The 15,078-nt window shown below is 41.0% G+C and overlaps 2 protein-coding genes across 14 annotated transcripts in view; one reads left to right on the top strand and one right to left on the bottom strand.

Annotated features, from left to right (window-relative positions):
* Positions 1–14,733, bottom strand: part of LOC117600883 (uncharacterized) — a 33,970-nt gene extending 19,237 nt beyond the window's left edge. For 2 of the 13 annotated variants that reach the window (XM_034316886.2, XM_034316884.2), the window contains exon 1: positions 14,355–14,732. In XM_034316886.2, the coding sequence (XP_034172777.2) occupies positions 14,355–14,483 (129 nt within the window). In that variant the 5' untranslated portion in view covers positions 14,484–14,732. Of the gene's footprint in view, positions 1–7,503; positions 7,829–8,484; positions 10,384–14,354 lie in introns of those variants that run through there. The other 11 variants (XM_076692893.1, XM_076692894.1, XM_076692892.1 and 8 more) reach the window with 11 other exon arrangements.
* Positions 1–15,078, top strand: part of LOC117600886 (nuclear RNA export factor 1) — a 42,784-nt gene that overhangs the window by 22,543 nt on the left and 5,163 nt on the right. The window lies entirely within an intron of this gene.

The raw sequence follows: 15,078 nt of genomic DNA on the forward strand, positions 1-15,078 counted from the left end.
AACTTTATCGCTCGGTAAAAGCACTAAATGGCACCCCTATTACAGTGTTTTACCTCCTCAAACGACCAGAGCTAAATTCCACGTTTTACCATTTCGAGAGTAATTATTTTTTATATTAAAAAGAAACGAAGAGAAACCAGGGGGGGGGGGGGGGGGGGGGGTAGGCTTTTTATTGCATTATCACTCGATCGGAAAGCCAATGCGCTTCTTTCCGTGAGATTTTATAAACTTGATAGATTTGCAGCGGCACCGCTAATTGCGTTGTCCTGTTTTCTCAAAGTTGATTGATTTAGTTACTTAACCTAGATACTATCGGTTCTGTGTCCGGCGTCCGGGAACAGAGGAAGCATCGCCAGTTCACAGTCCAGTTAAAACAATCTCTCTCATTTCATTGCACCCCTGTATTTTTCTTAATCATCGAAAAAGATGAAGGTCGCAAATTTTATTTACTTTTATTGTTTTTCACTTGTACGTATTCGCGTGTACGTCAGATTACTTCGATAATCTATTATATTAGAATTTAGCTCCTTCCGAGCAGGTGGAAGGTTTACCGCAATATGGAGGAGGACGATTTACTTTGTGGCTTGGTAATTGTCCTGAAACTGTAACAAGAAGGGAGAGAAGATGCTGGTAGAGAGTAGATGGGATCGTTCTCGACGATCTCATCTCGACGTCTCATCGGCACGCAGCCGGCCGGAAAAACGGATTCCTCTTCAGCCTGAATCGAGGCGAAGAAGCTTCGATCGTACGAAAATTACATCGCGCCTAGCCGAGACGAATGAGAGACGAATAAGAGAGGAAGAGAAAAAGTAGCGCGGAAACGTCTAACGTACGAAGATAGGTATAGCAGAACGGAAATACCGTGTGATTCCATGAACCGTGCCCCTTTTCACCATTCGGATCGCTTTCAATCTTTCTCATAAATTTCTGCCTACTTAACTCTGCCTCTCTCTCTCTCTCTCTCTCTTCTGCCTTCCAGTGACACAACCAAAAGACGCTGATATTAAAAAACCGGCAAGTAGTTAAAAGTTTAAATTGGAAGATCGCGGAAGTTGCTTGATCTAAACGTAAGAGATTACGACTGTGAGGGAAACATTGGAAAGGCTGAGATTCAGATCGAAGGAGAGTTTATTTAAAAAAGAAAGAAAAAAAAATTACTTAAAATATTTGCACAAACTTTCTGAGACAGTCTGTAGGAAATCTGTTTGACGTAGCAGGTTGAAATGAATTCCAGAAGGAATTCTCGTTCGTTTACTTCGATTCGGAATCCTCCAAAGGTTTTTTTTGCATTATCTACTTTTCCATTTAACTGTGTAAAAAATGAATCAATTACTCGCCGAACCGCATCTTATGACTTGTTCAGACACCTTTCACGGTTGGCAGGAAAATGATTCGTGCTCGATCAGCTCACGACCGATTCGTCAGGAACAAAGTTTCATTCACAGTTGGTTCCGTTAATGAATCCACAATGCCGGCACGTAGCCCGTTCGTGGAAAGTTTGCGAATCTATATTCGTGCCTGCTTTCTATCTCCGCTTTCCACGTTCAATCGATACTCGCCGTTCGTCATTTAAACAATTCCAGCGGAGTTTGAGCAAGTCAATTCAGTGAATTCGAAACGACGAATTCACCTGACGTTCAGAAGAGAAGCTCGGTTAGCGTGTAATCGACGAACCTTTTCATCGAATTATTGAAACCCATGACAAAAACTCGTTTCTTCAACGGCACGTACTCGAATTATTATCAATCCTTTTGTCGATATTGCTTATCCATCGATCTGTATGTTCTTTAGAGGGAGCACTTTTGTTTATTTTCGAACGGACATTTTCGTTTCGTATCCATTCGGATCCATTCATCCCATGAAGGATGGGTTAAAACTCTGGGTTCTTCTCCGTGCAAATATGTACATATACTGCTGTTTAATTTCCTTAACAAAGAGTGTTCGTTAGTTGGTAGTTTAACAGGGTTTGAATGATTGGCAAAGCAATCATCGATGAAAGGTTTGCCAGTGATTTCAGTGTAACCATCTGCGTGCACCAGCAAGAATTCGCGTACAAGAATAGTTCGGGCTTCGTGTTCAATTACAGGACTCGTTTATGCTCGACTCTCGATTAATTGCACACGCGATATCCGTCGACGACACAGTTTTCTACGCTACCGTATGGTAATTATCAATTAACTCTCTGCCTCGTTAAGTGGAACCATTAACGACATTATTCCGTAAAACTTTGCGTGTTCCATCGAAACAATTGCTTCAACCTTTTTTTTTTTTGCTTTCTTTTTCTCTCTCCTTCTTTTTACACAAGGTTCTTATCTAATTAATACATTACTATAACCTGTGCGAAGATTATCTATGAGCCATGATATTGTACGGCTGTACCTATGATCAATCAGACGTAGAAGGTCGGTCGTTCAAAATAAGTGTATACGAGATTTTGGTAACTCGTAACAGCAAAAGAAATGAAAAAATATAATTATGGAATGAGAGACTCGCGAAGGGCGTCGTTTCAACGAAAATACCAAAGGTTCCCGTCGTAGGGGCGCGACGACGCGACGTATGAAAAGGTTAACGTTGCCCTACATCGCTGTTAATAAATGAACGTACAAAGAATCGATAGAAGGTAAAACGATCAGACGGGAGTTCGTGGCACAAGTTCTGCTGTATTTTTAAACGAATCGATTCATTTTTGATCGCGGTTTTTCCGTATATCTAATAAATGAAAAGAAAAAGAAGGATCGCACCAACGAACGAAACATCTATTCTCGAAAGTGAATTTTTTTTTCTTTTTTTCTTTTTTTTTTTTTTTTTTATTTTTTCGTTATCTTAAATAATGGAACTCCTTTTGAGAAGAACAAAAATTGCTAGTTGTGCGACTGGTATCGTTGGCCCAAATTAAAATAATTATTCGCAGCGCGAAAGACATATGAGCCTAAAGCTTTTGCAAATGGATTATGGAAGCCCCAAGCATCGACCTGTCCGTCTATCTATCGAAACCTTGCAGCATTGTTTTAATTGGTACAATGAACGTCGCTAGACGACGTTGGAAATATTTCACGCTGTGGTTGCAGTTCTTTTTACATTGGCATTGCATCGATGAAAATTGATAAAATTTCTTCTGCCATAAGTGATCGAAGCCTGTGTTGGTTCACGTGATATTTCGGAAATTTTTAACTATTTCAGAATCGCAACAGACTGAAATTTTCAAGAATGAATGTTGTACTTTGTAAAAGTGAACAACAAATAATATAATAATTTGAAAAGGCTTCGTTTTGACACGAGGAAAATACGGCTGTAATTGGGCTAACACGAGAGTAGAACACGCTGGATCGTTGCTTTCGTTATTACGATTATTAACATCATCGTCGTCATTGCTGTCATTGAAGTGAACTCGAGAATTTACGAGCCACACTCAGTTCAGTATCCGACTGCTCCAAGCGTCATACATGATGTAGCAGCTCCTCGAATCGAATCAACACGAAATCAACGAAATAATATGTAGCTCCGTGCAGGTATACAAGATTAAAACGATCGAAAAGATTCCACGAGACGGTCCTGTGTTCCTTGCAAAGAAATAAGAAATAAGAAATAAGAAATAAGAAATAAGAAATAAGAAAAAGAAGAAACTAAAGAGAACTGACAAGGTACTAGCGTTATGCAACATTCTGCATCTCCCACTAAGGAAAACCCATAAAAAGAAGGAAAGAAAGAAATACAAAGACGAAACACAAAGTGTCGTGTGTTTCAGGTGGGTTTGCCAATCAGAGGGAAAAAAGGAAATTGCTGCAGAGATAGTGACGTAACGGGTTGAAGCTATTCACTTGAGCAGTCTGGCTCGCCTCTGTATTCTATATCGCAGGTTATCAACACGATTGCGCGTTGTAAACGACGCTCAGAGGCATATGGCCGAGTAGTAGGAGTCAACGTACCGCGCTACAACCAGTCGAATATCGACGAAGGAGAAACGGGTGGCGCAGTGCCGGTTCTCCCTCCTACTACCTCGTCCTCTCTTTCGTGCCAGCTGCATGCAGACGACGAAATACTGCGTGTCAAAGTCGAATCCCCGGGACTACTTCCTAGAAACGATCTACGACCTCCTCCTCCTCCTCCTCCTCCAATGACCTAATCCTGAGAACACCCATTGAGCGTAACCAAACTTCCCTTAGATCCCTTAGATCCCTTAGCTTTACTAAAAGTGACAAGTATTTAATGCTTCAATTTATTAATTATTATTTATTATTTATTATTTATTATTTCGAGTTTTAATGATATTCGAAATGAAATTTATAGCGTCAGCCATCTAAAAATCTGTTAATCATCCCCGTTGGTATTCGCTAAATGAGAATTTCCAAAAATTTACACCAGATTCGCCATGCTTGTTCGTGTTAACTGAACTTTAAAAATGTTCCTCTGAACCATGAAAGGACAATGGTTTTTAGTCGGGGTATAAAAGACGGTAGGCTGAAATTATTTTCGGGTTAATTTTACCCCAGAAAAAATAATGAAACACGTTCACGCGAGACCTAGTTCCGCGATTACATGCGATTTTCGAAGCTGAAGTCTGATCTCTATCAGCTGATGCATATTGAAATATTACCCTAGTCCAGAACTACTATTACAGTCTTAATTATATAATTGTATATCAGATTAGATTAGTATTGTACTAATCATTGTTTTAAAGTCAACATTTGTTTTAAAAACTCTAAACGGTAGGGTTCTTCCCTAATATTGTTCCGAGTTGGCCCGATACGAACGAGGCTTATTACCCTTTTCAAAGTAAGTCGTAAGGGTGGTTCAGTGAACGGTTGTCTGCGTATGTCGTTGTTGCGCATTGCAGCGAGCAAGTAGTAAAAGTCAACGTACGTAGGGGCGAAGAATGTTGCATGTGATAGTGAACATGGACGAACGAACCTAGTGGCGCAGTGCCGGTGTTTCTCCTTCCACTTTTCGTGACGTCCGGCCACACGAATTGTGTTAGCTGAATTGTATTTTACCTAGATCGTCGATCAAAAATCTTTCGACACCCGTCACATTTAACCTGATTAAAAGATACCACGAAATAAAAAATAAGTACTTGTAGCACTTGCAGAATTTAAAGGTTAAACTTTGTGAAAAATGGCAACTGGTTTTATTATACTGCACTTCTTATACCCGAAAGACAGCGGGATATAAATATTACAAGTTTTACGATGCAATAAAAGAAGAAGCAGTAGGAAAAGTTTCGCAGATACAGGAAGGAGGACGAAAGAATACTGACACGAACCTGTCACTAGAAACATGCCAATTCTCTAGGGCGAGGATTTATGAACCGTAGCTTAAAGTAAACCGCACTGCGAACAACCAATTCCCATTTTACCCTCTCGACTGAATTAATTCAAGTGCTGTGAAGGTCGAGCATCGTAATTTCATTCGTCTGGGGAACGATCAAAGAAATCCGCTAAGAGAAACGAAAATACCGAAAATTAAACGAACCGTACTAACATGTGTCTGAACAAGACTGAGTATTTCTACTGTTAACACTGTGCGAACGTGTTAATAGCAAGTGTCAATTGAAATTTTTTGAAAATATTCAATTTTGGGCTGAGGGGCTTTGAAACGAAAAAATAAAAGTAGAAAACGCGTTTCTAGTCAATTCTACGAATTCGCCGTTTCACGAGTAAAATAGATTGGCGAAATAATTTCCGTGCAGAGATGTCCCTGTCGATCAATGCGCAAGTTCGCATTGTACTCTCGTAACAATGTGCAATCCGAATGATTGGTTCCTTCGACGGCAAGAACCGATAATCCCTAATACTGTATTACTTATCGGACATCTATTCCCGATTTTCAAGCGTCCAGTTGCTATTCTGTGACCAGCAACTTCCAGATATTCGTAATTTTACGAAAAGGATAACAAATTCAAAGGGAAGACAATATTTATTGTAACATTTAACGCGGTAAAACAAATTAGATATAGGTATGTATACTTTCGAGTGATTCTGTAATTATTCTGAAATCTTCGACGATCAGGCAATAATACAGAAACAATTGGCGATAATAATAGATCCGTGCGGCGAAAACACGTGTTTTCTAAAGCACAAAGACATAAAGGGAACTCAGTTTTCGAGGTAACGATCGATGAAGCTATAAAGCTTTCCAGGAACGTGAGTCGAACAAAAGTTACGTATAGAATATAGCCTTAATGGATCGTCTCTTTAAAGAATAATATCAAAGGACTTTTCAGATATTTCAAAACAATACCAATTGGATTAATATTTCAAACGATAAAGAAAATATTACGCTTGTGTAATTATGGTTTTATGGTTTTATGGTTTCATTGGACGTTATTTCTTTTTTTATTTTTTTGCAATTAAGTTGTTCAAATATTCTCAACGTTAAAAGCTTAGAAAAGTAAGCTGCCAAAGTTTGGCCCGAGTCTCGATTAGAAAGACAATAGATTGTCAAGCTGGAGTGCTAGCCAAACTTTCCCCTCTCATCCAATAAAACCACAAATCCCCCTCGGCTAAATCTCTGTCGTACATAGAGATGCCGATACACAGATAATATCAGTTGCCGAGATAAAGTATATATACATATATATACAGGCAGGCAGGCTCGATGAAAATCTGAATAGCAAACTCGTGAAATCGACGAGGAAGAAGCTCAGGAAGCACTTGCTTTCTAGCTTCGGTGACAAAGACACCATTTCTTTCCAGTCTCGATCGGTGTAGCTGTAGTTGTAGTGTAGTGGCTTCTGAAATCGTGGAAAAAGCTCCGCGATCGAAACTGTTTTTCCCAAATACTCGAGAGAAATACTACTTCTACCATGATACCAAAGGATGACTCTTCTTATAAATTTGTCAGATAATTTACGGATTCCAATACTAATAAAGTATAGTGTGGGGTCAAGAGCCTCGCGCATCCCCTAGAGAGGAAGTATGGACTTATGTAAAAGGCTACTATAGGAACTAGGGTTCCTATATTTCCAATATTTGAACCTCTATTTTTCGCGGATTTCTGCATTACACGTGGGAAACTGCACTAACAATATGTATAGTATGGGATTAGGCTTGCTATACCCAATAAGGGGGATGATGGAGGTAGAGATGGCTGTGCAAAGCCCCTGACCCCTATCTTCCATCGACTCCTACGATAGAAATCGATCCAGAAGATCAAGTAATACAATCCTGTAATACTATCAGAAGTAGCATCGTCGATACGATACCACTCTCAAGGATTCAGCAAAGCGTAGCCAAGTGCTACTATGTGGAACACTAGTAAATACTATTCACAGATGGTATCAGAAATACTTCCAAGGGGGATCTTTACGACTAATCTATTTCGTTGAAATTGTTCTACGAAGCTATGAAAGCGAGCGACAAAGGCGAGCGACCATGGATGATGGTCGTTGCAGAATGAATAAATCATGAGGTCTAGACGAAACTTGGACCCTCTATTTAGCAAATGCTCCTATCGGATAGGAGCAGAAATTGAGCAACATAAGCCGGCAGTCATCTTCTCTCTCACCTTGTCAATCGGCATTGAAGGGCACGCACGACAGAGGTTCCAGAATGAACCAATCATGAGGCCGCAGTGTGTGAGGCAGTGGAACAGTAGTGACACACAGCCGCTGCGGTAGCGACGGGGCCGTTTAGACGACGGGCACGGGCACGCTCGTCAGGCCAGGTTTGATTCCCTCCCGAGGACGTAGCTCCTCGGCGACCACGATCCGGCTTACACTTTCTTCACTTCCTCTTTCTCCTCCTCCACCACAACCTTCACCTTCTTCTCCTTTTGCTTCTCCTTCTTTCTCCCTCTTTAGCAGTGAAACGGTGGTCGGCTTATGCTCCTTCTGCGTGTTGTACGCGTTTCTACGTTTGTGTATGTGCGTGCGTGCGTGGTACGAAGATGAGACAAACGGACGCGCGCACGTACAGCCGGTGAGAAAAAAAGAAGAGAGAAAGAGAGAGACATAACGCGAGTCAGGTCGTGTATGTACAGGTGTATGCACCGAAGGGTGCAATCTTACAAGGACTTTAACCCTTTGCACTAGTGCCGTCTGCTCGAGATCACACTAGGATATAGGAGATAGGTGACACTTCCAAGAGCAAATTGTTTTCCAGGTGACCGAGCACTAGCAGAAAGGGTTCATTCGGCTAACCCTTGGGGGCAAATGACATTTCATTTCGAAGAAGGTATAAGGACAATAGAATGATGTATGCTTGCATAGGAATGTCGTCTTTAGCATAATTCAATAGAGGATAGTGTTACCCTGAACCCCATATAGGTACTTACGGATCAGGGCATGCCTTCAAGCACGTAAAAAAAGATTAGTTGAACTCGATAAGGTGACATTCCTTGCAAAATTTCATCAGAATTGTAAAGAAATTGGATGATGTAAGTAAATCAAGTTTCTTGTAAACGATGTAGATAATAAAAAGAAAAGGAGAAGAGTCAGAGAAAATAGCCGGGAAGCAAGGAAAGGGGCGGGCCGTCTTCGAGGCCTACCACTCCATCCTCTCCGTCGTTAGAATTTTCTGCTTCTTTCCCCGTCGATTAGCTCACGGTCGCACAAGCCTCTGTATCCTCTTCTTCCGACAACTTTCACCACTCTCCCCGCGTCTCTCTTTTTCTCTCAATTTCACGAGAAAAAAAAACGAAGAAACCGTACGTTTGAAAACCGGAAAGCTGCTACCGTTCCCCTCCGGTATCCGTTCGCCGCGCCGCGCCGGTTCAGATTCACCGCATCCGGAAGCTAATTGTCTCGCGTGTCCGATAACGTAGATCAGCACGTCGAAGGTCTTTTTACTTTTTGACACACGCGACGCGTCAAAATGCACCTAATTAATATAATGTATATTATATGTATATGTATGTTTCAACTCTTTTTTTTTTCTTTCTCTCTCTCTCTCTCTCTCTCTCTCCCTCTCTCTCTCTCTCTCTCCCCCTCCCTCCCCTCTCCCTCTTGTCCCTATGAGGCTCTCGTGTCCTCCAAGTGGACGTGTGAATCGCTTGAAAAGCCGGACACCACACGTAGAGAGAGCTAGAGAGAGCTAGAGAGAGCTAGAGAGAGCTAGAGAGAGCTAGAGAGAGAGAAAAAGAGAACGAGGGAGAGATATATCTATACGAGTATAATATGTATATGGAGGATAAACGAAGCGTAACACTGGGACGCGTTGTACGAACGGAATGACGAGACGGAGGGCAGAGCGAGAACGGAATCGTGAGAGGCACTGGTGGCCGACGTTGCGTTGCGTAGAGCGCCGCGTCGCCGGCAAGACGGGTGGACGGTAGAAGGGGTTGCAAAAGCGCAAGCGCCTGACCGGGTCGGGTCGATAGTCCGCAACGTTACTCCCTATTTTCCTCTTTCTCTTTCTTTCCTATATCTCTATCTACTTTACATCCTCTTTCTTGATAAATTCATCCATTTCTTTCTTGCTTTATTTTCTTCCATCATCACCTTCTTATATCTTGTTCCATCTTCATGATTTTTGCAATTCTTTCTGATTCCTTTGAGGGTTGCTTCAGCGGTCTCTTCTACAATTCACCTAATCAACTCTGATCTTTCTTCTCTTTTTGTTTTCTTACTCGATTTCCGCCTTGCTTTCTTATATTCTCTCTTTCTCCTGACTTTTGCAATTCTTACTTTCTACGGTGGTTGTCTTCTCTCTTTCTAATCGCATCATTCTTTTCGGTGGTTTCCCATCTCGCATTGTACTATCCTTCTTTCTCGATTTGCATAGTCTGTCCTTCCACAATTTTTATCATTTTTACTTTCTATTTTGTTGTCCCTTCTGCAACGTCCCTCTCTATTCTTCGAATTCAACTATCCTCGCATCTTTGTTGAAGAAAGGAACACTCCCTTTTGATCAGTCTCTGCCTTTCATCCTTCGCGAACAGAGTCTACCTTTCTGAATTCTTTCCTTTTCCACCACGTCAATCTCCACCCTTCACCCGTTTGTTTCGTTGCTTCTCTCTTCTTTGCGTCTACGATGGTGCTGATGGTGTTGGTGGCGACTCGTGTGTAACGCCAGTTATGTTGCTCCAACTCTTTCTGTTTTTCATTCGGCCTCCCTTTTCATCAAATACGTCCTTATGAGTTTCTTCGTTTGCTTCCGGTTCCCGTTTCCCCTTTCTTCCCAACATTTCCCCTAGGTATGCCTTTATATAATACTTTTGTAATTTTATTTTGAAAAAAATAAGTAAATAAACGCATTATTTATGCATTATCGCGAAGATGGTCGATGAAATTTCCATCGTCTTATCCCGTCGCGCGATTTCCTCGTTTTTCCGCGATGCTTTCCTTCTCTCTCTTTTTCTTACCCACCCCTTTACCAAGTTAGCGTATCTTTCGTCTTTGTCGGATGTTCGAATTGGAGTCGTTTCATTCGCGTAGTCGGCGCCGCTGTGTCGAGCCAACGTCGCGACGCTGGTAACCTTCCTGCGGTGGATAGAACCGCGGTATAGCCACTGTTTCCAGCGTTTCCACGCGGAAAACACCCCGTCTTTGCTCGTGAAATTTCTCCTGTTAATACGTTTTAACTTTTAACTTTGAGGTACGCGGCTGAGTTATTTATCGAATTTTTAACAATTATTTCTTCTTTGTTTCTTATCAATTTAGCTAATTTTTTAATAGCCTTCAATTAAAGGAAACCTGTACCTTCAAATTAATATTGCAAGTGCCATTTTACGATACTATTACGTCATCAAATCGTGTCATTACGAATGATCATGAAATTTCTGCTGATATTTCCTGTTTATCCCTGGAGTACCTACTTATTTTCGTTGGCGATAGGGACACGCCTGCCAACCATTCCCTCGCACCACCTTTCCATCGACCCGAAGCCGCTTTTCCAGCAATATTCGTCGGGCATACAGAGTAGATATATTTCTCAGCGTGCGTTAAATAACATATCCGTGACCCAAATAATCCCGAATTCTCTATATTCTATTCATCCTAGCCAAATATTCGCGCGATATTCTGCCGACCATATCTGATGAAACCGTGGACATTGAACCCGGCGAATCCACCAGAATATTTAAAAGAAAACCGACTTTCTATAACTTCTTAATTCTTGTTTAATAAGCAATTATCAGATGATTTCTTCGATCGTCATGGCGTGGCGAATTCCCAGTGTGTGTGTGTGTGTGGTCGACATGCGGAATTTATACTTACCTGAAGAATAAATATGTATGATTCCACGTGGACGTATCGCGTAGCGTGCAAGCTGAAGGATAAAGCGTTGAATTTTATACATACACATACACATACACATAAATATATACATACCAGGAACGAACTACATACTAGGATAAGGACGATCTTCTAGATCTTCTATCGTGTATGCAGAAACGAATTTCTGCCTTTTTAAAACGTGCCTCTAAGACCGTGTCTAAAGGCTAAGACAGTAATCTATTAGTTTTTAAATAAATTTTCAGCAATTAGCGCATTCCTGAGATAATTAAAGTTTCGATTAAGCTCTGAGTCAACACATCATAGAGATACAAGCTTGCTCTAGGATTCCGTCTCGTCTCGCTCCAAAACATATGCTATTTCCGCTCTCGTCGGGTTAGTTGGTCGCTTTAAAATATTCGCAAATTCACGTCTCGTCGTCGGTTCAGGCATCGATTCCAAGATACACACGTAAAATTAAGATGAAAATTTTATTTTCATGTCAATTATTTCAATTACACCGTAAAAAGTTCTGTCTGCAAGAGAGGCATAACTAACAATAAGGCAGAAAATTGTTTCGTGGAAAAAAAGAAACGTCTACCCAAGCATTCGCGAGTAGCGCAGTCTCTCATTGTTGTTTACATCATAAGCGAGTAACCGTCCCAATTTTCTTAGTACAGGAAGCCACGCTTTTCCATCATCGGTTACGACCGAGAGATGGAATTTCAGCCAGCTACTTCAACTTGAATATAATGAAATTATAGAGCATTATGATATCCAACAAAGAGCAGACGTCGACGTCTCACGATTTAATTCCCTTCCACGGAATCCACCCACACACCTCGTTAAAAATGAACCAAGCCCAGAGGCAGGCGCAAGTGGGTTAATTAAAATCTTGAAACCAAGTGTCGCGACTTCTACGCCTATTTTACAGATTTATCGTCGATCGACAGAAATTAGTATAATCGCTCGGGCAACAGCTATTTGAAACTTATGAAAATCTCGCGTCGCTTTGCGTCCCAACTACTCGAATACAGGACGCATCTCTTAGATAGGTTAATTTCCTCTCTAATGAGTTGACCAATTCGAGAAAACACATGGAATGAGGTGCAAAGTTCGGGAAACGTGTCGTTGAACGTGTCCGCGGGCATGCAGGCACGCACGCACGTCTCTATCCAACGCTTGCCGATGATAAGTTACGCTCGACTTCCGCTTCCGTTTGCTGCAGCCATGTTCAGCCGCGCGTACGGCACCTGCTCGAATTGCATGAATTACTAGTAGCATCGAGTGCACGCCAGAAAAAAAAAAAGACTCATATGCCATGGACGTACAATATATTGTGCGCTTCTATTTCTGTTCGTTTTGTTAGTTTAGACTAAAATGATGATTTATTGGTTATTAGATAGAGAAAAAATAAAAAGGTGTCCATCGGATTCTTTTTACATAGGTAAGCCAATACGGCTTTGCCAACTTCTGCACCTACCAGACATAATAGCAAGTGGTTCAAGTGGACTGCAGAAGTGGAATTGGTGTCGTCTTTTGTTCTCGCCGAATCAGCACCAACCTCTTTTTCTTGGCATTCTTAGAAATCAATACGTGCTTCCTAAGTTGCTAATACACAACTCTACCAGGTGTGTATATGTGTTTTATACACGTCCCCCACGTAGAAATTGGCGATCTCGTAATGAACACAAATTGGACTTGTCGGTATACATACATACTTTTCAATCCCGTCAGACGGTATATTAGGTTGCTGTAAAACTTCTATCTTGTCAAACAAAGATTTTATTCCTTACTAAAATATTTCTTTGTACATTTCTTTAACGCGTTGAGTAACGTCAGTCCCTCAAGGACCCTGAAGAAAATAAATTTTCTTACGTCTCTATACCTCTTGAATCCACCTCTATTAAATTACAAAAGTTTGTAAATCGATGGAGTATGCCCTATACATATTGTGGTAATAAGCAACTAAAAGAAAAAAAGAAAAAAGAAAAGAGAAGGAAAATAATTGAGCTATAGCAAACATTGCTTTCTTATTAGGATCGAACATAAAATTTTACCTTTATTACATTTTATTGGAACAAAACTTGTACAACAACCTAATAATGTCTTCTTGTGTAACAGTAAAATGAAGCTTCGTGTTCGTGTGTGTCCGTGTGTCATGGCCCTCGTAGTTAGAAATGGTGGCACGCAAACCTCGAACGTGTCTAATTTGTTACGAACGAAGGAACAATTTGTTATGCAGAGGTGCTAAAAGAGGTACATACCTACTGAAGTGTTCAAGGAATAGGGTATACGAATGCAGGACCCGTGAAAAAAATAAAACATTTAAATAATGTATTTTAAGAAACATTGTTTTATATATTGTCACAATGTACAAATACGGTTTTGTTTATGGTTAATCCTGAACGTGTCCAATACACTTTACATCAAGTTCCTCGTGATCGTAGAAGATTGTGTACCGGAAACACGGATCAACATAATCGTCGCAGTTTTCTCGAAATTTGTATTATGCACCGATTCAGGCTTTACGAACGACAGTAATAAATATTATCATAAACATGGAAATCAAAGATTTATGTATATAGAATTCTATTGAAATAATGTGAGCCTCTTAAAAAGGATCGAAAAAGATAGATGAATGGGTGTAGGGGATAAGCGTTTGCCAAATATTGCCGGGGGATAAATAGGTACTAATTTATCGGAAAAAAAAAAAGGAACGTCGCTATAGAATTATGCAAATTACTCGATCGTTTCGGCGACGCGGCGTTCGTTTTCATTAAGCGACAGGAGGAAGTTGAAATGAAAATTGCATCGCGACCGGCACCGCAGCATGCTTGCACCGATCGATCGTTGCAACCCTGTACCATAACACATGGACCATGCATCAGTAAGGGTGAACAAACCCTACGTGTTTCAATGCGAGACATCCGCGCCACATAACCTATTGCACTACCGTAATTCTTATTTATTCGCACCATCTTAAAGATAAAAAAGATCAATGGGAACAAACTCGAATTCAATTGTTGAAAATAATATTCTTTCACGGTAATCTATTTCGCATTCGTAAGAGAACTTTTAATCGCAGAAACTTTTCGCAATTGAAGACGCGCTTCTGATACGCTGCAACATGGCGGTACGTACTGTATGTATGTACATACATTCATTCGCAAGGAATTAACGAATTTCATTTTCGCTCACTCACCAGATATTGCTTGCAATGTTTTTTATGCTTAACGGTGCAGCGTTTCTTCTTTTTCGATGCTCCAGTGGTTAAACCGTTTCCAGCCTTTTCTTTGTGAGGTGTCGACAGGTTTCCCTTGTTGGCGGGCATCGCCGTTAATTCTCCAGCTACCGAAATTAGGTCGTTCTACCTGTCGACGGCCGTCCAGACGAATGCTCCTTTCGGTCCAGCGACAAAAGTGATTGATAAACGCTCGTAACTTCTCTCTTCTTCGTATATAGAATACACACGTGAGCGATAGTACATGTGTAAGTACGTATATCTCCTGGATATGCGCAAGGACACTGGACTACTCTCAGATATAATTATTCGAGGCCACGCCTCCCTCCCGTCTTCCGACTTTCCACCCAACAGCCGCCCCTTTCAAATGGACCTTTCGATTTTTACTGTTTTCCTTTTCACGATTTATTCTACCCACACGGTCCGTCAAAATTCACCCTCTTTTCACGATAATCACGAATTTTTCATTTCTACACAAAATTTAATCAATTCAAAAACGAAGAAGAACGCATCGGTCAAAGAAATGTGATCGGCCCTGGGCTTTTAGTAACGCCAATGTTCCAAACCGGTATATCACTTAACTATATTTTAAATAGAGACGAAAAGATTATTTCTAAAATATCTCTAGTCACTGATTCGAGCGAGTAAGGGTAGCCGGCCATGATGGCGCGGTGGTGAAGCGGGA

The sequence above is a fragment of the Osmia lignaria genome, chromosome 16 (assembly GCF_051020975.1).
Source record: "Osmia lignaria lignaria isolate PbOS001 chromosome 16, iyOsmLign1, whole genome shotgun sequence".
Classification (NCBI taxonomy): domain Eukaryota; kingdom Metazoa; phylum Arthropoda; class Insecta; order Hymenoptera; family Megachilidae; genus Osmia; species Osmia lignaria.